Below are 25,726 nucleotides of genomic sequence, written 5' to 3'. Positions count from 1 at the left end.
CTTAAGAGTTCTAGATCAGACTCAAATATTTATGTAAAACTCATTCTAAAAGACATAAGAGTCAAAGGAATACATAACTTATTGAAATAAAGGAATATTAATAATAATTTATGAAATCTCAAAATATTCCAATTAAGATTGCTCCAAATTTAGGGTGGAGGTAGAAAGAAGAACCCATCATCAAATTGAAATCCTGTAGCCATGTTCATAAGATTAATGTCTTGGCTATTTCAGATGCTGTGGTTTTTTAGGGCTGCCATAACAAATACCACAAACGTGGTGCCTTAAAACAATAGAAATTTATTCTCACACAGTTTAAAGTCAAGATGTTGGCAGGATCGGTTCCTCTTGGAAGCTCTTGGGGAGAATTCATTCCCTGCCCCTTTCCTAAATCCTGGTGACTGCCAGCATTCTGGTGTTTCTTGGCTCTTATTCCAATTTTTGCTTCCTTTTCCCCATTGACTCCTCTTTTGTGTCTCTGTCTAAGTCTCTTTCTTTTTCAAGGACACATCGTCGGATTTAGGGTCCATGGTAATTCCAGTATGATCTCATCTCAAGGTTCTGATTTTACTTATATTAGTTATAACTGCAAAGACTCTTTGAAAAAAATAAATAAGGTCGCATTCACAGGTTCCAGGGGTTAGCGTGTGGAAATACCATTTTTTTTTGGGGGGGGGGCACACTATTCAACCAAAATTAGAGGTACTATGAAAAGGTATGGAGTGATAAGGTAATTTCTTATACTATCATACCTGTTGAGTGAATTACTAAAATTCTGTGAAGTAAGCAGTTATTCTCATTTTACAGATGAAAAATTAAGGTGCATTCTGTTATTAAAAAGTGATAGATCTCTTACCCTAAAGGCATTTTCAATACCAGTTTGTTTTTTATCTTGAAGACATCACTGCATATTGACCCAGACTCAGAAAAGCATTGATTTTATTGTTTTTCCTTTGGAAAGGAAGAATTTGTGTTCATCTGTCACATTCGTTCTCCTCACTATCTTCTCATCATTTGAGTGAGCAAGCTTTCCAACCAGGCATAGAGTTATTTGTTTTGTCATTGTTGTTGCTTGCTGATTGGAATTTGCTTGTTTGTTTTTATTTAGAAAAGGGCAAAGCTAATTGGGAAAAATAAAGAACAAGATTCATTTTGTCCCAGGAGAAACACCCTCTAAAAAATTTAAATGGACAAATTGAGTTATTATGATATTGTAATTAAGGAATAGCTTAACCTCCTAAAAAATCCTATGCCTATTATATCCATATATCCATATTATGTAATGCATTCAATTCGTGCTTCATTCAAGCCTAACCTAAACAGGTGAAATCTTCCAAAATTCAGATTGGTATTCATATACTGGATAATGAGGTAAATTATGCATTTTCAAATATAGCATTTGTTCATAGTATTACTATAAGCAAAGAAAAATATATTCCAGGTCTCGTAACAGATTCAGATTATATATTGATATTATGTTGTATAGTTTATATATTACATATTACATTTATATTATATAATTTAAAAATTATTGAACCTTATTTAGTGTGTTTATAATAAATGCCTGAGGACTTCAATCAACTAAAAGGCTAAATTGATTCTTTTTTACAAAGCACTGCAATACAAAATACCAAAACAAATTGATTTGCTTATTCAATGAAACAATTCATTGATTGAGCTCCTCAAGAAATGTGCCACTGGAGGTTTACTTGAACTGACCAATCATTATGGTCCATTAAAGAAAATAGTGTCGGAATTATTGTCAGGGACTCATTACTTCCCAATTCACACTTCTCTCCGACTAATTTTATCTTTCTGGCCTCATCTCCCATATCTTTTCTAAAAGTATCACTTAACCTTAATTGACTAAATCCTAAATATGTTTATAGCATATAAAGTTTACTTATATTTCTGGAAGACAACCTCCCCTCCAAGTATTTTCCTGTCAAACATTCCTAGATGTTCTAGAAAGGCTCAAATGTATATCTCTTCCTTGAATTTTCTTTCAATTCCCCCAGCTATAATCTCCCAACATCTTAGCATTTTACAGGTATTTCTCCTAAAGTGGTTATACTGTATTGACATTCACTATTATTACTTGAAAATATATTCTATCCATCCTATTACATTGTAAGCTCCTTGAGGATAATGTGTAATTCTTGTTTATGTTTCCTTGCAATAGGAGCTCAAAATGATTTCTCAAATAAATGAATGAACACAGAGATGAAAATGATACCCGCTACATAAAGAATAAAGATGAAATTGATCCCTGCCCATGTGGGACAGATATTTGTACTTACAACCCAAATTGGATTATGTGCAGCTAAACCAAAATCAGCTGCATTGATTTTCTTCTCTTTGGTGGCCAAGATGATCATTCTAAGCAAAGGTAAATGTTATCTCTGAAGAAAGAATGCTTATACTATTTGGCTTCCTGTACTCCTCCGAAATATTTCAACATCTGTTCATTTTAGATAAATTTGGAAAACCAATGAAATAACAGTTGTTTGTGATCTTTGGGGAAGTTTAAACATTGGGTCAAATTATGCAGTAATGGGTATTCATTCTCTTAATATGGTTCAGAAACAAGCACATGTATAGACTTAAATGGATTATAGACTTCAAGTTTGTGAGGTTTTTTTTAAAATCAGTTTCTGAGATTATGATCAATTATAACTTGAAAATAAATGCTCACAACTTTCCAGAATTCACTTTCAGTTGTAAGTTTGATGATTGCTAGTGTTTAGACTCTTCAACAAAACTCCACAAACTGATGTTTAAATAGGTAAATGAAATAAAACATAAGATCTCACACATGGTACCTAATCTATGATAGCCTAGAAAGCTGCAAAATAAAATGTATTGGGGTTTTACTATATTCTGAATATTTGAAAATATGCATTTATCTCAAGAATTTATAATCAGGTTTGAAGAATAGCAGAGAATATGTGGATGAGAATAAGGTCAGAGTGTTAATTTGTAGGAGATAACAATGAATTTATTGGCAGAAAAGCTCAGGGCATGAAATCAAATATGCATTGCATTTTTATAGTAATTTTGATAATTTTTGTGTCTTTTGAAATCCACGCTACTTATGTTCCCTAAATATGTACATATTCTCAAGTGCATTTGGGGCTGATACCACATATCTATGTTAGCGTTTAGAAAGGAATGATAAAAAGATCTGCTACACCGGGGAATTGAGATTAATTCAGATCATGACAGCAAAACAACTTTATTACTTATACAGAGACCTGGATTACCTTTATTATTCATGGAAGCTACCATTTGCTTAACTTTTTATTTCTATTCCTCTACACAGAGACAAATGATATAGGCCTAGTGTTAATGGGAGAGTGAAATATACCTCAAGACAAACAGAAAAGTCTTTAAACATTTTCTAAATTCTTATCTCATTTCTTTTAGGATTATTACCCACATGTGCCCCAACTATTCACCATGTTTCTCTTCTTTCAGTGAAATGTGCTCATATCACTGATAGTAAACTTTCTATATATAATATACTATATTGTATATATTTAAAAGGCACTAGTTAATAAAATTTCAATGTTCCATTGTGTAGATGTACCACAGTTTTTTAACCCACTTATCTGCTGATGGGTACTTAGGCTGTTTCCAAATCCTAGCTATGGTGAATTGTGCTGCTATATTACACTGCTGTAAAAAGGAAGGAATTCTTACCATTTGCAACATCATGGTTGGAACTGGAGAGCATTATGCTAAGCGAAATAAACCAGTCAGAGAAAGATAAATATCACATGATCTCACTCATTTATGGAATATAATGAACAACATAAACTGGTGAACAAAAACAGATCCAGAGACAGAGAAGCATCTATCAGACCGTCAAACCTCAGAGGGAAGGTAGGGGAGGGTGGGGGTAAGGAGGAGAGATCAACCAAAGAACTTGTATGCATGCATATAAGCCTAACCAATGGACACAGACACCAGGGAGGTGAGGACATGAGTGGGGGGTGGGGGGCAATGGGGGGATAGGACACATATGTAATACCTTAATCAATAAAGAGAAAAAATAAAATTTCAATGTTAATGTACTAAATTTATTATGTATGTTGTTCATGTTAAAAATAAGTTTTTGTGTGTGGGTTGTTGTTTTTTTTTGATTCAAAGTATGATTCATTTATGTGAATACAGCAATAGATACTGTCTTCAGTTGTAAAATTTTTCTGTTCTCCCATTCTTTAAAATAGACTATTATTACCCTTATGTAATATAGAAACTTTATTCTCTGATTTTCTTAATGTCATTAAAGCTTAAAAAGACTGGAATGCCTGCTAAGCCTCACTATTCATGAAATTCAGAGGAGTCAGGATATAAGAATGCCTAGGAAGGCACACTTAGCAGCATTTCCAAGAGCCTGTCTCCATCTTTCAACAATGCTTCCTGATTAACAGCGGGACACATACTTTCATCCACCTCATAATTGAACTTCTTAAATATGATTGTTTTTAAAAAGTTGCTTTATCATGAATATTAGATCTCTTTCTTTTCTCCTCACCCGAATAGGAACTATTGCAAATCAAGGAAAACTTACAGACTTGCATTAGAACTCCCTCATTATTCAACATTTACCTTCAAATATTTTATTTCCCAGGAGTTAGAGAGGTCAGAAAAGACAGTTCCAAGAATGGACATTTATAGAAAAATGAGGAAATAAGCTCCTCTTATTCTCCTACTCTCCAGCAACAAATTATATATATATATATATACAAACAAGGGGGGGGGGGGGAAGCCTGCTTGAATATTTATAGATCATTAAAAATTTTAGTTTACTCTCACTAGATTTTCCCCACAGACTCAGTTTTGAATTTGAGCCTTTTAATTGAAAAGTGTATCTCTACAATCACTGGGCTATCACCTCTAAAAGGCAGCATTGTATCTATAACAAAATAAATACTGCATTTGGACAATAATACTCATGGAAACTTGTATCTCTGTGACATAAGTTAAGAAATAAAAACACTTTCTAAGTTCCCGACTCTGTCAAAAGGATTTACACTTCTTTTAAAAATTGAAAGTAACCCTTTCTCAAGTCTTTGTTGCTCTTTTTCCTCAGTGTTCTCACCCTGCTTTGCTCATTTCTCTGTGATGTGGCCCCTATGATGCTAAACCAGAGTAAATACATAGAGAGGATCAGGTTTAATACACAGCAATTTTTGAAAAGGTGCTTATTTTCTCCCTTTCAAGAGCCATCTGAGCCCTGTTTAAAGATCATGCTTAATGATATTACGTAAGTATTTTGGGGAAAATTGAAAAGGAATGGAAACCTGGCACTTAAAAACCCTGTCCATTTCTGATCTAGAGTCTTTTTAAAAGCTATCAAGGGCACTTAATCATTGTGATTGGCTTAATGATCCTTGCCAAGTCACTTTTTTCCTTGACCTATATGTAAGATCAATAGGTTGCAAGTAGAAAAAAAAAGGAGGGAGAGAGAAAAAAAGGATGGTGGTGGTAGTAACTGGCAAATAGAAACAAAAAGATTTCTCTTTATATGTCTACATACATATTTTAAACTTGATCACCTTTAGATTATCTTATAACTTTGTTTTTCTATGATTATACAGATAAATTTACTATAACAATTATATTTTTGTTACTAGACTATTTTAGAACAAGCATCTTTGGGAGCTAGCATAGTAGAGCAGAGTGTGCAAGCTTATTGACTGGGAAATTGGACAGCAGTGGTTCATATTTCCTCTTAGACATATTACCTTGAGTAAAGCAAGATAGTTAACATCTTTGTGTATCAATTTCTTCACCTATAAAATGAGGATGATTGTCGTACTTGTCTCAGCAAGTTGTATTGAGATTGAATAACATACGCCAGGTAAACATAACACAATGTCGGGCATACAGGAAGCGCTTAGTGTTTGCTATTATGTTAGCTATTTTTTATCTTCTCTTTCCAAAAGTCTTAAATAAAGCGGTGCACAACTGTGCTGTTTTCCTACAGATCAGATGAGATAGATGAGTCCTACCTCCCAAATGTCGACACTGTATTTTTCCGGGACTTCTCATGCAGGATTCTGGCTGATAATGTTATGTTTCTGGAATAGCTGTGGAAATAAATGCTCCCTTGAAGAGGAGTGGGTTTAGCTTAAAAGACATGAATGTGATCCAGCACTAAATGTATTGGATTAAATGGCCATGCTTCTGACGATGGCCTAGGATAAACACTGGATTTCTCTATGCCTTAACTTCCCCATCTGTACAATAGGACTTTCCATTGGGTCTCAGGAGCTAGGAGGTGCGAGCAGAGTAAAAAAAAAAAAAATGTTTGTGATTTATTCTGAGCTATAGAAACTAGAAACTATAGTATTGTTCAATGTCTTATGAACTAGTAGATAAATCTTTTAACAACTTCACATTAAAATGATAGGCAGGATTCATTTAGGAAAAGATCACTGGATTACAGAATTAGCATGTTTGAAAAGAAATATCAGCAACTGGTATCTTGTAGTAATCATGATAGTCCCACAGTCAAAGTTTTTTTTGTTTTTTTTTTTTGCACAATAATTCCTGTTAAAATATTCCTGACTTTTGAGAAATAAAGATTTTTGGTATTTTTTTTTGCTTGTTTAAAGTCCTCCTCTCTTTAAATAATCATGTGTTCAAGTAGAGTACATATACCCAAGAGTTCCCCACCCCCCTTTGTGTAAAAGAGTGAATTCAGTGGAGGTAACTAACCTCTGCACACCTGGTAAGGAGGGTTTTGTCCAGTGACCTCATTAAGTCCAAGGACCTGTTTGAATCTAAGGCCTTGTTCAGCCCAGCAAAAGCAACAGCAGCGGCAACTCACCCTGACATGGTGACTGTGATCAATGCCAGAGCTGCCACTAAGGTGGTGATCTGACGTTTGCAGGGTTGATGCTCCCAGATCACCATTTAGTCCCAACCTTGCGGCCCACTCCCCTTAGAAATCTGCATATGCGACCTGGGTGGGGAGCCCTGTTGGGAAGGAGCTGTTCTCTGCCACATGCCCTGAAGGCTCCTCTCCGTGTCTAATGAGGTCAGCGGGCGTCTGCAGCTTTTACCTCTAGGTAAGGCTCTCTCCCCAGGAGAGAAATCCTTCACACACACACACACACACACACACACACACACACGAGAACATACCCGAACGCACACACATATGTACTGCGCACACACACACACTTGGGAAAACACCCACGCATATAGAAAATCACACCTTCCATCATCTTGCATAAACATCTTACCCTTCACTACAGCACAAAGCGCGCACGTACACACACACACACACACACACACACACACACACACTCCCTGGGAGAATCACAAAATGCCACGTACCCGGAGAGCTCAGAATCCCTCCTATGCTGCAGCTCGAACCCACTCACCGCGCACGCCTTACAGGCGGCTCGCTCGCAGGGCGCCCACTTCCCAGAGCCGGACTCCCTTCCGATGCAACCGCCTCGTTGCCCTGAGCCCGCAGCCCCACCCGGGAGCCCAGGGGCCTGAGCTGGCCCGGGCGCTCGTGCGGTGTGCGGGACGGGAGCCATCGTGGGCGGTGTGGGGAGCTGCAAACTCAAATCGGACAGTGCTCGCAGGAAGTCCGGCAGATCGATGCCGATCTCCCTGACTGCCTCCAGCATGCGAATGGAGCCAGAAGCCCCCACAATGATCTATCTATTCCAGAACCAGCCCTGTCGCCCTCCCCTCTGCTGAGATGGGGTCAGATCCCCGATCACCAGTCAGGCGCCTGGTCTAAGGAACTTGGTGGTGGTAAGATCTAGGACAGCTGGGGGAAAAAAAAATTAGGAAAATGACAGCACAACAAAGCACGCCGGCTCGGGACACAGCTCTCACAGGCCAGGGGATGAGGAAAAGGGGTGCCTTGGAGACGGGAGAGAGAAGCCGGCGAGTTAAGCGTGGCCAGTAGATGGCGCGAGAACTCTTCCCTTGTAGGGTCTTAACCCTTGCGGCGTGTGGGGGGCTGCCAAGTCCAGACGTATACATAGATACATGCATTTCCCGTTTTGAAAGAAACCCTCCATTTACATATTTGGGACCGATTCAGAATTCAGCCAAATGGGTTCCGTCCTAGATAGCTATCCCAGATAAAGTAGTTTTAACGGCGGCACACGTCAGCTGGAGAGGCGGTAGGGACGAGGAAAGGGCGAACTATTTGGGGGAAAAGACCCTGACTCCCTCCCCACCCCACCCCGCCCCACCCCAGCCCCGGCCTGGTCTCCGGTGAAATCCGTTTACCGAATCATGAAAATCCGGTTCCCGGTTTACGCGTAAGCATTTGCATATGTAAATGCCGGTGTGCAAATAAATCCTGCTCTGTGCTCTCCCTTTTCCATTAAATCACAGGATCACACATGTGAGGCGCCTGCCTGAATTATGCTGCAACTACAGTAGTAACACATGTCCCATTGTAACGCGTGGGCATCGATGGAGCCCGATGCCTTCTCATCACGGTTTCCCCCAAAGCAATACCGACCCTCCGATTAAAATATTCCTTTAACATGCTTCTGTAGTCGCCGGCTGCCATGGCGAGCTCACTAACATCATATTTCCTGGGCTGCTTTTACAGGCAGAATTGATCTATTCGGGGGAGGAAGAAGAAAAAAAACACACACACACACAAGCCCCTGAATTTCAAATATTGTGGGGAGTTTGTCGGAGAGCGGAGCTGGGCTTTAAGAGGCTCACTAGTGGTGTCTGGTGGTTCCTACAAGGAGCTAGAATTGAGGTAGGTTTCGGTGGAGGGGAAAAAAAACGCGCAAGAAAAGACAGAATCCAGAGTACGGAGACTGTGCCCCCGTTGGAGAGATGGTTGAGTCCTCGTCAAGGTTGCTGTGGTATCCCAGAAACACCATTCACTCCGAGCTGTGACCGCGCACCAACAACAGCAACAACTCCACTGCGCCGGCTGAGGAGCAGGAATCGGGAGCTCGCGGATAATATGAAAGGGATCCGCAAAGGACAGAGCCGAGCAAAGGAATCCAACCCCCTGGAGCCTGGCAAGAGAAGATGCGCTAAATGTGGCCGCCTGGACTTCATCCTGATGAAGAAAATGGGGATTAAAAGTGGATTTACGTTTTGGAACCTCGTCTTTTTATTGACGGTGTCTTGTGTGAAAGGTAGGTCTGCTTTTTTTTGGGGGGGGGGGGGGGAATGGGGTGAGGGTTCCGTCTGCTTTTGGATGGAGGTGAGCTGACTCGTCACCAGAGAGAGGCTGGTAGGTTACTTTGTAATTTGCACCGATAAAATAATCGTAATGATCCTGAAGAAGGAGTTGATTCAGAGCTCTTACTTCCCCCCACCTCGGATAGGAAATGCATTTTGCTTGCCAGATTTGGCGTTCAATGCAGTGATTGAGCCTGTGCTCAATAAATATTCTTGCAGTATGCTCAAACGAATACGTGAGTTGGTTCTTACAGCCTCTCTAACTAGTGGAGGTCCAGGCAGGATTCCTCTGCAAGACTTTTCTGGGTGGTGTGGGGGTTACCTTGATTTCTAGTCAAACCAGTCGGGTTTGATGCCTGGGTTGGAATATTTATATTAAAGACACTCCTGGAAATGCCTTTTTTTTAACCCTTTCCGGTAGGAAAGTTACCGACACGCTAGGAATGTGGTGGTTTTAAATGCATTAGGGCACAGGGGTCTTCCAATCACCCCCCCCCCACACACACACACACCTACATAAATATCTTCATGTATATGTGAACAAATGCTATGTTGGTTCTTATCCATTGGTACATGGTAGGGGAGCTTCCTTGGGTCCTGTGGTAGAGGTTTGGCTTAAAATGAGGCTTCAGAAAACCATCTGAGACACCTTGAAGTATAAAGATCCACCCTTTGGGGGTGAATGAAGGTAGGAGGAAAGTCATTAGCTGACGACCAAAAAGAAAATCCCCAGCAAGTCTCCGCGTTCAGACAGGTAGAGTGAGTGTCACATGCACAGACAAGGGGAGGTGGTGGGTGGGATGTACAATTTATTCTTAAACAGGAAGGCAAAGGGGGCGGTCAGGATCATTGGAAGGAGAACTGTCCTCGGGGGAGAAAACAGACCCCCCAGCTCTATTCCATAACTTACCCTGCACCCTGCTACCCATTAATTGCTGCCAAGAATACTCAGGAGGTGTTTGTGACTCATGCCATCATTTTTGAACAATCACCTCCCCATATACTCATGTCAGCTCTAATAGACACGATGGATCTCGCTTTCAGTGAAGCTAGTTTCAAACCCTGGGCGTCTGTGTGTCACGGGGAGGTGGTGTGTGCGTGTCGGGGGTGGAGGGGGCGGGGGTGTCTTGGCCCAGGCGCGCCGAGGCTGTCAACACAAACTGGCCGCTTCTTCCTTTGTGGAGGAGCGAGCGCCGCTCCGAACCGCAGTCCGCCGAGTCTCTATGAAACAGTTTATTGTCCAGCTTGCAGCTGGCTGTCCCCCCACAGAAGGCAGCCCATTTGCATTCCGTGGAAATGATAATTCATGTTTTGGGTGGAGGGGTTCCCTCTCCCTCGATTAGGACCCATGATGGGTGGTGGCCTGTCTCGAATTTTAATGTACATCTCGAAATGCCAAGAAGTCGCCCTGGTCTCTCTGGCAGCAACAGCCCTGCAATCAACCTGCTCCTCCAAGCTCGATTCCCGCCGCCCCCCCCCCCTCCCCCCCCCTCCCCCAGCCCCTGGAACCTCAGCGCAGCTCGAAGCCCCGAGGTGCGTTCTGAGCTGCGTAACTACCCTGGCGGGTGCACAGAATGCGTCTCGGTGGCTTGCACGGGGGTTGCGTCGCCGGCTCCAAGTGCGAGGAGCCTCACATGTGTGCTCAGTTCGCCTGCCACTGGGAGTCCTTGGTTAATGGATGGCCCTGGGGCTGCCTGCTAGACGCGCGACCGGCGTGGGGGAGGCGCAGGGAGCCAGCAACGGCGCCGCGCAGGAAAAATGTGTGTGTGTGTGTGTGTGTGTGTGTGTGTGTGTGTGTGTGTGTGTGTGTGTGTGTTGGGGGGCGGGGAGGGGAGGCTCCTGCCAGAGGGTGACCCGGGGTTAAGCGCGAGTTTTCCAGTGATACCTGTTGAGCCAAAACGCATTCCGGGGGCAGGTAGGGAGAGGGGGTGTCCGACGCAGAGAGAGCACGCCCGCCCGACGAACCCCGAGCCTCGCCGCCTGCAATCCCTGCCCAGCTGCCCGCACCGACCGCATTTGCCCGATCAGGCGCGCCCGTGGGAAGGGAGGGAGCCCGCCTTTGCTTCCAGTGGCACCGGAAACGGGACCCCCTCTCCTCTCCTGACAACTTTGCGTTAAGCCAATGGGTCGCCACTAAGGGTATTTCAGTTTGGGGGGCATGGGGAGAAAGTCGTGTGTCACACTCTGCTTTGGTCCGGGCCCAGCACCAAGGTTCTCCGGACCGTTTGAAAAACGTGTTTAAGGGTAGTGAGGTCCTTTATTGTCACTTATCTGCCACTTGGAAGGCGTCTCCTCTACTTTACAACTTGGAAGGCTGCCCTCAGATTCTGAGAAACCAACGTGGAGGCTGCATGCTCTAGACCTGCGCCCTCAGGGCTGGTGGTGCCAATGTTGCCAGTGGCTGCTGCTCCTCCTTCCCTCTCTCCCCATCTCCTGTCCATTTCACCTGAGTCTCCAGGCTTTCCCCAAAATGGCCCTGCTGAAATGGCACACATGCTGTCTCCCCTCATGCCTGCGCCCGCTTTTGTCTTCCACGCGGTTTCTTCTGGACTCCCGGGCCCACGGGAAAGCTCAGAAGGGGCGCCGTTGGGAAGGCTTTGCAGGTCTCACCCACGCTGGCTCCAGGGCGCAGAAGTTCAGGGGGCGCCGTTTTCCAAGTGCGCAGCTCCGCCTGGAGATTTCCACCTTGTGCCCTGCACTCCCACCCGCCACCTTTTCACCTCTGCCTGCAGCAGCAGAGACAAAGGGGCTCCGTGGGAGGCACCTCCTCGGAATAGAAGACACAGTGGCCCTGGGTAGTAGGCCTGAACCTCCAGAGTGGGGCTGGAGAGAGAGTCAGCCTTCTCTGGGTGTTTTATCTCCACGGTCATCATCTAAATTTGCAGGACAGCAAGCTGGAGGGGGGTGTGCGTGTGGGTGGGGGGCGCAGGGCAGGGGCTGCTTAGAAATGAGGCTTGCTGGTTTCCCACGGACACACACGCGCACAAACCCAGGCAGGCCGAGGTTTGTGAAACGCAGCATGCAGCTGCAGCGTGTCTGCCCAGGTCTCGCTCAGAGAGAAACTGTGCATCTCCAAGTCGTGCTGAAAAGTCCCGCCCACGTAAACAGACACGCGTGGGGGGCTTTCCCACACGCCTTCTCCCGAGAGCCCGGTGCACCGAAGGTACAGAACACACTGACCTTGCTTGGTCCACAGCCGGTGGGAGCCAGGGAGTGCTTCTGGGGTTTCTCTGGGGGCCCTGGACTTCCAGAAGGATCCACGTTGCCGGGGGCCTTAGAACTCCGAGGAGGTCTCACTCCCACCACAAGGCTCTCCTGCAAGACTGGGGCTCACCCCCACTCCCCGAGTGAATCACTGCTGGAAAGGGTCTCGTCTCAGGTGTCCGCCTGGTGGAAGAGCTGCCTCCCCTTTCGCCCAGCCTAAGGGGGCCCCCCACCCTGCGATCTCAGGGCTGATACCCTCACTCCCCGCCCTCGAGGCTTAGCGTCTGACCGGACAGGTCAGAAAATTAGCTTTTCAAAGAGGGGTGGGTGGGTTAACGTCTTTACCAAACACAGCAAACAAAAGACCACCCACCGCCAGGCCATCGTCACCCACAGAACCCTTCCCTGGGGGTTTGCAAGACGGAGACTCCCGCTGGGAGATGACCTTAGCGTTGGGGTCCAGCGTCCCCGTCCGGCCCGGGGTTTGGACCGGGGTTTCTCCCTTCCATGGGTTTCCTCTGGGAGTGTTAATGGATTTCTTTTAGAAGGCCAGGCTCCCCGAAATTTCCTAGGACCTCGGAGGTTGAACCCGAGTGCCTGACTTGGATCGTGACGCGTGCCTGCATTCGTGTGTGTGTGTGTGTGTGTTGCTCGGAGGGGAAGGTCCACGTGGATGGACACGGAGGGGCCCTTGGGAGGCCTCGAGAATGCGGGGGGCGGGGGGAGTCCGAGGAGAAAACGGGTGGTAGGTAACAGTGCGTTGATGTTCCCCAGACTCATGGTGGGGAGCTGCGCCACTGCTGCCGCACATCTGACCGAGGCGCCGAGGAAGGCGCCCTCTCCCCAAGCTGACCACAGTGCTGCCCTCTCCCAGCTTCCACTCCAACAGGCACTGGGGTTGGAAAGCCTCCGGGGGGACCAGTCATGGGGTTGCTGATCCTCTCTGATCGCCCGTAACCCCACCCCAGCTCCGTCGCTGAAACGCCAGCAGGGGAGCCCGGCCCGGGGTTCCCGCGCCGCAGTGGCTCAGTGGGACCCGGGAGAGGGCAGGGGAACTGGAACCGCGCAGGGTCACCCCGGGCGCTGCCGGCGGAGAGCGGGGGTGCGGGGGGCGGGGGGGGGGGGGTTGCAGCGCATTGCAGAAGAGTAAGGAAGCAGGACGCCCAAGGAAGGGAGACGCACGCGGGCAGCAGGCGGAGTCCCTGCTCCCAGAGCTGAGCACCGCGCCTTTGGGGAGGCTGGGCACTGCCGAGTAGCTAAGCCAACCCACTTTACCGCCCTGAAAAGGCTTGCACAGTTCCCAGGATTCTGAGTGGAACTTGCCCTGGACAGTTACCTGGTTGAAATTGTTCTGAAATGTCATTTTTTTTTGCAGCGACATATTTCCTGGAATCTTCTGGTGTTAATGGTTTGGGGAGGGCGCGAGCTCACACACACACACACACACACACACACACACACACACACACTCCCGTGTAGCAAAAGTGTGAGCAGAAATAATTAAGGAGCACATTTTAGTCTCTTGCAAATCTGATACCAGCTCCTTGGAGATCCTTCAAGGAGAAAGGGGGTGTAATTACTCACTATATTAAGTACTCCAGGAGCATCGACTCAGTTGCAGGAGCTATAACTGTTCATGGTATTCATCAGAGTTACTATTTGTGGGGTAGCTAAGTATATTTGGGGTATACATGTCTTTTCCCTGAACACACAATTTGGTGTCTACAGAAACAATGGAATAATACAATGAAGCAGTAGCTAATGGTATCTACACTGTTCTAAATATAGTGTAAGTAAAACTCTATTAAAAGTGAGATCTGGGAAAAGAAAGTGGTAAGAGAAGTACGACATTAATAATGCCTTGTACTTATGTGGAAACAAACACTGATATTAAATGCTTTCTACCATCTCAAATAGCAATAAGTAAAACAGACTAAACTTCAGTTCCTTAGGCTCCAACTACACTTCTCCCTGTGTCCCAAGAGGTGACGTTATGTATCCATCAGGGTCCCTAGAAAACACTTCAGGATATCAAATACTTTCAATGATTGTATTCATTGGTTCTCAACCTGTGGGTCGCGAACAATGAAAATACATCCTGCATATCAGATATTTACATTACGATTCATAACAGTAGCAAAATTACAGTTATGAAGTAGCAACGAAAAATAATTTTATGGTTGGGGGTCACCACAACATGAGGAACTGTATTAAAGGGTTGCAGCATTAGGAAGGTTGAGAACCACTGCTGGAGGCACCCAACCATATGTCTGGCAAGGAACCTATTACTTTAGGGAACGTGACTATTTGAGAAAATATGCCATCTTGTATTTTGAATTCCAATGTTTGGGAGATTAGAAGTACAATGCTTACAAAGGAAGAGATTATGAAAAGATGTGTGAGATACAAATAAAATGTAAGGCAATTTTATCTATGTATGAATTAAAACATAACTCCTGTTTCTATTCTTTCTCCCATTCCCTTTACTCGTAATTTAAAGGGGTTTATAATTTCAGGATACAATGGCAGTTCTGATTGGGATTTTGGATGAGGTTTGTCTGGTAAGGATGATAGAACAGACACTATTCTTAGCAAATTCATCTTTTCTCTCAAAGTGAGTGGGTGGGTGATTCATGGTTCTGTCCAGGGAGATCAATCCCCATGTCTTCAAGATTTCTTCAGAATTAGACCCTTATGAGACTCTCATTCTCATCAGGATTATCACTTTTACAAAAAAAAAAAAAAAAAAGTCAATTTACTGAATGTCTTCCAGTATTCTTGGTCTTAGTACTGATGGTCAACTTTCTCTCAATCCTCCCATCTTGCAGCCATGAAACGTGTCATGCCATCAGGCCCCTTGTTAAACTATTTCTTGGTGCCTGTTGAGAATTCATAAGGATTAATATTTTCTACATAATGATAGCTTGTTGCCCAAAACCCAGTTTGAAATCTCCTCTAAAAAAGTCTAAATGTAGACCATTACCATATGCATCATCACATACCTTGTAATTGGTTAACAGGAATATCAATGACCATCATGTGGCATTAGATCTCACAATATTATTCTACTGGCTCTTAAGTGGTTGCTCTACAATAATTTTCTAAATGTTCCTGAACAAGTAGCACCCTCTGGGGACATGTTAAAACTATGAACTCTCAGATCCCCACCACAGGTCTATTGAACCAGATGCCCTGATAGTTCGGCACTGACATTGCTATTTTTATTTAGTCATCCAGGTATTTCTGATGCACTCTAAAATTTGTGGATCACTGGGGTAAAGTGGAAAGACCAAGGTCTCTGGAGCCACCATGACCCTGATGTCAAATAATTTTACTAGCAACTCAACTTCCTTAGCTTCATTTTCGTTATCTATTTTTAAAAATTTAAAATATCAGTAGGACCATAAGGAGATACTAGAGCAGAGGTGGGCAAACTTTTTGACTCGAGGGCCACAATGGGTTCTTAAACTGGACCGGAGGGCCGGAACAAAAGCATGGATGGAGTGTTTGTGTGAACTAATATAAATTCAAAGTAAACATCATTACATAAAAGGGTACGGTCCTTTTTTTTTTTTTTCAGTTTTATTCATTTCAAATGGGCCGGATCCGGCCCGTGGGCCGTAGTTTGCCCACGGCTGTTCTAGAGGTAACATATATAGTGCCTAACACTAGCAATCGTCAGTATTATCAAAATACACGTCCATGTGCAAAGCCAGTATGAGCTCTCACACACTTTATCCCTCACACAAGCAGCCTTAACTTTTCCATAGCAGTAAATAAAAAATGCAGCATCTTCTCACCAGCTATTACTGCACTTTGGCTAAGTTCCCAGGCTATTATCCATTTGAGAAACATTCTGAAATGTCTACTTATCACCGTTACTCCGTTACTTCAGGTGCTGGCTCTATGAATCAAGGCCAGACGCATCGCTTCAAAATGTTACCCCTGATCCTGGGCTCATTTCGTCTGTTACATTTCAATATTGATTTACTTTAATATTGACCAATTAATGCAATTACATGAACTTGTGTTATTCATCTTGTCACAGATCATGGTGTTTACAGTGCTGGGAGGATGCTTAAATATCAGCTAGTTCCATGCCAATATTTTAATACAATAAATGCACATGCCTAGGAAGGATAAGTGATTTTTACTAGGTTACAAAGATCATTAGCTCCAGAATTGAGACTAGATCATTGACATTCAAGTTCATGTTCAACTCTCTTTGTACTATGCCTTATCAGTTTTGCTACAGAGCTTGCTCAGTTGGCACCAATGAAGAAAATCACAACAGTTAATATTTAAGTACCACATATCAATTAGTGATTATATGTTGTGTGGCAAAATTTTAAAAATGTTAACCACCTGTTTTGTAGAAGACAGAAAGAAATAATTATGTTATGAAAAACAGCTTCTAAAATATATGATATGTATATCAAATAAATAATTATATTTTAATAATCTATTTCATAAAAATATGTCTATAAAAATAAAATCAGTGTATTGACAGCTTTTTATGCCTCAGAGAACTTTGAGGGATAGTACTTAGAATGAAATTCTTATTTATTTCTTCTTATAATCTGGACCAATTTCGTATTTAAAGGCTTTTATTTTTTTATTTTTTTTTAAACAATAACAACATACTTTATTTATTTTTATTTTTTTAAATATATTTTATTGAGTTTTTACAGAGAGGAAAGGAGGGAGATAGAGAGTTAGAAACATCGATGAGAGAGAAACATCGACCAGCTGCCTCCTGCACACTCCCAATTGGGGATGTGCCCGCAACCCAGGTACATGCCCTTGACCAGAATCGAACCTGGGACCTTTTAGTCCGCAGGCCGACGCTCTATCCACTGAGCCAAACCGGTTTCGGCTTTAAAGGCTTTTAAATCTAGAAAATTTGTTCTTAATATTTTTTCTGCATTTTCATTATGTTTAAGTCTTATTAACATCAAATTTATTCATTCTCTCTCACCTGCTTTCTCATGTGCATATTTCTCTGACATGGTCTATATAAGAAAATGCTGTAATTCAAAACTATACCATAGGAAAAATAGTACATTATGTAAATATTAATAGCACAAAAAAACAAGCAATGATATTAAGGGGTCATCTTTAATTTTATTGATATGGGAGATATCTTCTTAACTTTCTTTAAGATATGGGAGTAAAATATCCAAAATAATGAATGCTAGTAAATTTGAGGAGTTTAAATGTTCAAAATGTGATTGAAAAATAATGAGTGATCTCTTAAAAGCTGAGTTTGTAATGGTCAAGATTATGAAAGTCTTCTTCCTGTCTTTGCTTTATGTTAGTCGATTTTAAGGGAATAGTTATGATTATATATTTTAAAGTGATTGTAGGAATTTAAAAAATTTACATTTAAAAATATGATTGGATACCATTTTGAAAGGAAATTTATAAGTGCAAAAAACAATTCAACTATAACTCTTAGATTCCAACCCAGTGTCTTGAGTAAAATGAACAATTTATGAATGCAGATGAATTTATGGACTTCACATATAAAATAATGTATGGGGATAAAAATTGTTTATGAGTTGTATTATGATCCTTATAAAATAAATTTGTTCCTTTTGGTACCTTAACCTTCCATTTGATTTTGTAGAATTTTAAGGATGGGAAAACTCTGAAAACCTATTTTTACTACCTAGACTAGTGTCAAATAGTCAGGAAATGCACATTAGATTTATTTGTGGGCCAAGGGAAGATACTTTAAAATATTCATATCCAAGTTCCATCAATACAGTCTACTTCATTCCGTAAGTACACCCTGGTAAAATGTACAGGTGTAGCTGCTTATCTTCACACAAAGAGGAAGCAGGTAAGAGAAATGAAGTGACTTCCCAAGCTAGGGTGCAAACCAGTCTTTACATTTCCTGCACAGGGCACATTTCTCTTTATTGGATGCTGCCTTATGAGCCTCCTTAATTGTTCCTAATGGGTTGATGGGAGCAAAGCTTCTTGAAATGAAAGCACATTGTGCTTACACCAAAATCTTAACCAGACTTACGGTAAAACAGTATTTCCCGAAGCAATTGTGTTAGGAAACACACATACACCCATGTAAATGAGAAACTTAATATACAATTTAAAGATTAACCTAAAAATTAAATGGGAGCTTTGAAATGTATATTATCATCTACAAAAATACATCTATTGAATAGATTACATTTTCTTGTGAATGTGATAAAATGTATTTTCATATGTAACAAAAGTGCTATACTTTGTCCTTTCTGAACTTCAGACACCCCCAACATAAACTAGCCTTTTTCTTGCATTATTAAAAAAATATTTTTTGTTGGTGTATATTTTAGAGATGTTATTTTTACCTACATTAAAAATTTAAAAGCTGATATATCCTAATAATATCCTTATATACAATGTTCGTAGTGCATACTTGTTACATTGAACACTTTTTTTTTTTTTTTTTTAAATGGGACATCCTTATTTTGTTAAGTAGTTTTGCATCTTACAACAGCTAGATGTAGATTTCTCCACGGTTGGCAAAAGTCAGAGATAAAGGTATCTCTACAATCTGTCTCCAAGTCTATTTCCTCTAATTATGATTCCAGAAGTTTTGTAATGTTGAGAATTGATTGTCAGCCAAGTTCTTTATTTTAATATTGACTCTATTTTTAAATAATTCACTTGAGTTCATTGAAATTTTAAATCAGAAGTTGACTTGACATTTTGCTTTGATGATTTTGGTGATGGGAAGGGAAGCGGATTGCTAACTAAAATACATTTTTTAAGCTTGTTCACATTCCCAATAACTGCTTGTTTCATAGTTACTTAATAAAATTATCAGCTGTGTTATTATTTTATATTATTCTAATTTCTCAAATATCTATTTTAGTTTTTCTGTAGGGGCATATCTTTTATTTTTTATTTTTTGTTTGTTTACCCTATGAGGGTTCTCTGATTTGAAATTCTGAAAAAATATTAATTTTATTTTCTCTTATAACACCACATAATGGGTACCTGAGGTTTAAGAACTGAGTGGATACTTTAAAAAATGTAAGTTTAAGCTGTATTTTATTATGAGCATTTTAATATAGAGAAGTGAATATGAGTCTACTCTCTTATTCTATTAAAGCATAATAAGATACTGTTAATTTCAGGTGATTTGCAATTGTTAGAAATGACTTGGCTTTCAGTCTTTAAATTATATTTTCGGATATAAAAATGACTCTTCTGAATCTGTTATTGGACATATAATTTGAATTTCCCCCAAATGTTGGTAGTGAATTTATGCTGATCTGCCTGCATGTTCTATATAACATTGAGCTCTGTGTTGCTAAAAGCTGCGTTTGCAAGATAACAGATCAAAGTTAGGAGAACAGGCAGAATAAACACAACTGAATCTCCTGGAGATGAAACACAGGATACATTGGATTTATTGGCTTTGTGCTCTAATGGACTGAGCTATGTAGTCTAGACGAAATATTTACTCAGTGTTCACATATACAGAGAAAGCCCGAGTTAAGGTTTTTTGACTAATGTCTAAATCAAAACAGCTGAACTGATTCAAATTTTCCTGTAAACAAATTTGCATCCAGGCTGCTAATTTGTGTGCCAATTTCCAGCTCCATAACTTCTAAAGATGAAAAAGATGATAAACTCTCTTAAATGAAGTTTGCAATAGAAATGCTGACAGGCCCATGATTGCTTGTATTTCATTCATGTTCAATGCTCTCTGTTCATGACTTAAAAAAAATAAAACTTTCATCTATAAATCCTAGTAGGACTTGAGTGCCTTTTCATCTGTTAAATCTTTATAAAAGAGGTCAAATAGTAACTCTTAAAATCAATTCTCTAGCAAAGTGCTTAGAAATCTTTAATTTCTGTGTTAGCTTCGCAGTATTCATTAACATATTACAGATGAAAATCAGAAATGACATTTTGAACTTAATTTTTAAGTATTACCAATGTGTAAGTCCTTAGAAGTCAGCCATTTCTCAAGAATTTGAAGTTTACTACCTGTGTTTACCTGTTATTGTATCTATTATTGAAATCTCCCCATTTTATAAGGACTTCTTTCTAATTATGCAATTCTTTCAAAAGCAAAATTCTTGAGGTCTCAAAAGAAATTGGAAGATGTTAGAGATGCTAGGTTATATCTTGTGCTAGTAAATATAATCTCAAATATCATTTTCTTTTGGTTAAAGTCAAGTTTGGTTATTATGTCTTTTATTACAATAGTATTATCTTGAGCTGAATACTGTAGCTTTGACACATTTTAAGTTAGGAACTATGAAAGATGCAGTGGTCAGTAGATTTTATGACTACAAAGAGAAATGGCGACTTATTCGATCAGTTCTGGAACTCATCAACATATTCATTCAGCTATCAATCATTTATTAAGGACCAGTATGTATGGGAAACCCTTGCCTAGACTTGGGAAATCAGGGCCCTGACCCTGTGTGGCTCATTGGTTAAGTGTAGTCCCATACAGCTAAGGGTGGTAGGGTTCAATTCCCTGTTAGGCCAGGCTGCAGATTCTGTCCCCAGTAGGGGGTGTGCAGGAGGCAGCCTGTTGATGTTTTACTCTCACACAGATGTTTCTCTGTCTCCCTTTCCCTTCCTCTCTTTCTAAAAAAGAAAAAAATCAATTGAAAAAAAAAGAGTATACCTATTCACTACCCTAAAAGAAGACATAGGCTTTATTTTGAAGTAGGCGAACATAATACCAAAGCAATTGGTTATAGTAAAATTGTTTAGTTCTTCAATGGAATTCTTTTATCATGAAATATCAGTGATATACCACCTTTATTTACATATCTTATATAGTATATCATTATCTATCATAGGTAAGTGTTAACATTCTACAGACATTGTTTGAAACTTTGCAATGAAATGCATCATTTTGTGGTTTAATCTAATGTAATTTCCCTTGTAATTTTCCATTAAAATGTTTATTGACTCCCATCTGTTCAGCCAACTGATATTAACTAGTTTATCCAGTATTAATGATGATCCCACATGTATTTTTGTAACAGTGCTTGTACAGTTATATAATAGCTTGTGATCAGCAAATTGTGCTTCTTACCCGTTTTATTTTTCCATGTTAGGTTTTGCTTCAGAACTCCTCACTTAGCTTGCTAATGCTTTCAGATTAAAATTTAAATTTCTGCCCCTTCACTTGGTGACTCATATGAAATGAGCCTTGAGCTAACTTATCAAGGTCAATATATGCAAAGGGCCAAATAAATAAGTAAATATAAAATATAACAGTTTCTGTTATAATCTTCTATTCCTTATTTTTGTCTTTATTGAAGACTTAGATAAGTAGATTATATTTCATTTTGCTTTTTTAAAATCTGTAATATAAAGAGCAATAGAAGAATTTATGAATGGCTAAAGGATGAAATACTGGCAATGATTAATACCAATTTTGATACATAGGAGTCAAATAGAATAATCTATCTTTACAAGATTAGGATATTCACCAAATTTGATCTAGGATTTTATATTTATTTCATTTCCCCCACATTGATTGCTTTGATGATACATATTATTTTAATGTTTGCACCAATACCCTACATCATAATTTCCATCTCCTTACCAGGGGTCCTCAAACTACTGCCCGTGGGCCACATGCAAATACAAAATGTTTCCATTTTGTTTTTTTACTTCCAAATAAGATATGTGCAGTGTGCATGGGAATTTGTTCATAGTTTTTTTTTAAAACTATAGTCCGGCCCTCCAATGGTCTGAGGGACAGTGAACTGGCCCCCTGTTTAAAAAGTTTGAGGACCCCTCCCTTAGTTCCTTTCACATTCCATAAAGCTTCTTCATTATCTAATGATAATGTAATATGTAAGAAACCAGATTTGGTGTTTATTCATGCAACCGATATTGAAAGATTTTTCAATTTCTAAGTCTCAAAATCTTGACTTATTAATATAAGATCAAAACCAAACATATCTATTATCTATGTAAATTGCTATCTTCTCTGTTTTGATTACTTCAGCAGGGTGAAAAGGTAAATTCAGAAGCTTGAGATATAAGCTTTGGGTTGTTCTACTTGGTAAAACTAAAGGAAGAAATTTCCATGTGCATCGTGGTGAATTTCCAACACTTTCCACAATACATGGGATTAGCTCCTCCTATTGAAACCCCAAACTAATGCATGGGAGACAAATCTGCAGGATATGCTGACTTGTTTTCATCAACATTTCAAAACCAATGTCTAAGTTTCTTCCTTTCTTTGCCATAACAAAGAAAGTGGTCCCTTTACTTTTCACAGAGCTCGTTACACAAATAAATAACCAACCCTGCACTGCCTTTCCATTCATTTCATCTTTTCTTCTCAACTTCCAACTCTCTATTCTATTCAAAGTATTACTGACACTTCATATATAAAGACAGTGTTATAACAAGGACTCCTTGCTTGTAATGAATTGGAGAGGTTCTCAAGCTGTCTTGTTTGTTGTTAATACATAAGAGAATCTCACAGAAGTCACCTGTTAAGATATACAGCCAGCCTTGGTGAAAATTAGAAGGGGTCATAGATGGTGATGTTTGCCTACTCAGCTAGTTCTGGGAAAGGTGTTTGGATAAAAGAGGCAACTCTGTTACACACTCTTCAAGTACTTTAAATTCCAAAATTAAATGCAGTCAACAAAATCTTGTTGATAGCGAATAAACACAATGCCCACTAGCATATGCAGACTCATTAATTGTACATTTAAGCACAAATATTCACAATTTATGAATTCTGTCTCCTACATTTTTACTTCAACTTTTATGATGTTTCATTTTTCTTTAAAGCACTTGTGAAAACATTTTCCCCAGTAAGATATCTCATTAGGCATTTCTACTTCAGAATCTTTTCTTCTTTCATCATCTTCATGGCAGGGAAGGAAACTGATTGCCCCTGACCACTGCCGTGGGGTGTGAGAGCCTCTCGTTTAGGCATCTCAGCTTGGCATGATAGATAGACTTAACTCCTTTTAAATTTGAGGAAACAACGCAGAAGGAGGAAATTGGCAAGTGCAGAGAAAGGAGTTCGAATCCGGCGTGCCCGCCTCAAAGCCTTGGCTCTTTTTACCAAATTGAAAAGGATTTAATTGACTTTGAGGGGAAAATTCCAGAGATTGAGATGACTTCTTAATTTGTTCTCATGTACAGGTTATATCTTTTCTGGAGTGAGTATTTATGAACATAGAACAATTTATTTCATATGCTGCAGGATGAAGGGAAGGCTATAGAAGCAGGAGAATTCAGACAAGTCAGACCGGTTATGTTATCAGAGCGACAGGCCTCATGTCAGTGTTTGGACATACTTTGTTGAATTCTTTAGTAAGTTACATATATGTAACAACATATATGTGCATATATACATTTATATGCATATGTACATATATGTGTATATATAATAGTTAGGTATTGTATTTAATGCTACCTAGTATTGTATATTTTTTACAAATTAAAATAGAAAGTCATAATTATAATTTATGTATAAGGCCTTACTTCATGCTTACTTATATTTTTCCTTATTTTCAACAGCCTAGATTTTATGGAAAACTTTCTATGAATTTATTTTTTAAAAATGTAAAAGAAATGAAACATGTTTCCTTAATTCATAACTCTACTGAGTAAAAGAGAGTTTGTCAAAGATCGTAAATCACCTAGCATGGGATCTCCATACCTAACTTAGTACCTTATAAACAGTGTAAGCACTCATTAAATATTAGGAGAATTGAATTGGATTACAGTTAATTGAATTCATTAATTTAATTTAAGTCCAACCTGCATTCAGAAAAATCAATATATATTGCCCAAATCTTGTAGTTGTATAAACTTCAAATGTTTCCAACTCTTTCAATAGTGGCTAGTGATATCCAATAATTTGTAGGAAATAAAAGAAAACATAAAAATTTTATCTACTCAACATGTCAAAGTATGAATTACCTTTGCTACTTTCACTTTTGAATATTTAATGCAGTTTCTTTTACTTGAGGATCTGTATAAAGTTCCTTAGTCAAAATATCACTACCTCCATTACAATCAGATTAAGAGCCCAAAGAAACATGAGCCCTGATAAATTACCCTGGCATCAAAAATAACTGTTCATTGTGAGACCCCCTTAGCACATATTTTCAAATAATACTCAGTACATCATAAAGAAAATTAAGTTGGAAACATTGATTATGATTATCCTCAATCTCTAATCTGACGGAATAGAACGTGGATTCTAATACCAGTTACATCCTATTGGCCAGATGACCCTAAGTGCCTTGTTTCTTTTAGGCTTAGGTTCCTTATCGCTTGACATTTTCACTTTAATAATTAGCTTTTGCTAAGTTCCTATTTTCTTACTCTGGTCAAAATGGTAGATTTGAAAGAATAAGAGAGACTTGAATAATGGTCTCTTGACATTATCCTATTGACATATCTTATCATCTCTATTGAGATTATCTTTCAAATCAGAAGATTCTTTTCAACCATTATTTTCTCATTTTTTTTTTTTATTCTATGTCTTCATTTATTATATTTAACTTGTGGAAGTTGGGGGCAGATATTTAAAAATCCCATGCATTTTGAAAACTTTGTACCTCTATGTGACTATTTGACTCACCAAATTGTTCCTTTCTGTTGTTAAAAATTTTACTTTGCAAATTATTTTCCTCAATTGTAAACACTTAAACATGCATTTCATATTCCTTTTTTGAATCTTCTTTATTGGGCATGGGAACTTTTTGGAGGAATGAAAGTGATGTTGACAGGATTTTCTCTGAGAGATACTATTGCTTGTTATATACTGTATCTACTTAAAGTTGCTTCATGAATAACTTTTTTTATTTCCTTTTTGTCTCTAGGCAGCCAGTTATATTACTATAATTACCAAAGCTGTTTATCATTCCATAATGTGCTTTTTATATTACCACATTGTAGTTATATTTCTAAAGAATCAATTGTTTAAAAAATATCTTCTTGTCTTCCTCAGAGTAGGTATACAGTAGACATCCATTTTTTCCAATTTGATACACAGGGCATTTAATGATTTTTAGCTTATTTCTTGATTCAGAAAATAATAAAGAAATCAACCAACAGCATATGAATTCAGATATATTTAATCTGTAGCAAATATTTTTAGTAAAATTAATATGACCACTATCAATTGAATGGTTTACAATAAAATAGGCCAATCACATAGCTGAAAAATGCTTATATATTTAGTTGGGGGTTTGGCCATCCATGTTCTGTTTTTACTCACTTTTTGGTTAAGTGGAAAGGAAGCAGAAAGTGAGAAAAGTGGTATACTCCAGCAACTTTATTGCACTACTGCTGCTTC

The 25,726-nt window shown here is 39.8% G+C and overlaps 1 protein-coding gene across 3 annotated transcripts in view; it reads left to right on the top strand.

Moving 5' to 3' along the window:
• Positions 1-8,911: 8,911 nt before the first annotated feature.
• The window catches only part of CSMD3 (CUB and Sushi multiple domains 3), an 872,847-nt gene continuing 856,032 nt past the window's right edge, over positions 8,912-25,726 (top strand). For all 3 annotated transcript variants that reach the window (XM_036338167.1, XM_036338166.1, XM_036338165.1), the window contains exon 1: positions 8,912-9,152. In XM_036338167.1, coding sequence (XP_036194060.1) covers positions 8,975-9,152 — 178 coding nt within the window. In that variant the 5' untranslated portion in view covers positions 8,912-8,974. The remainder of the gene's footprint in view (positions 9,153-25,726) is intronic.

This window comes from Myotis myotis, unplaced genomic scaffold (genome assembly GCF_014108235.1).
Source record: "Myotis myotis isolate mMyoMyo1 unplaced genomic scaffold, mMyoMyo1.p scaffold_m19_p_16, whole genome shotgun sequence".
Lineage (NCBI taxonomy): Eukaryota > Metazoa > Chordata > Mammalia > Chiroptera > Vespertilionidae > Myotis > Myotis myotis.
The sequence above is the reverse complement of the archived record's forward strand: the minus strand, read 5'-3'. Positions and strand labels throughout refer to the sequence as shown.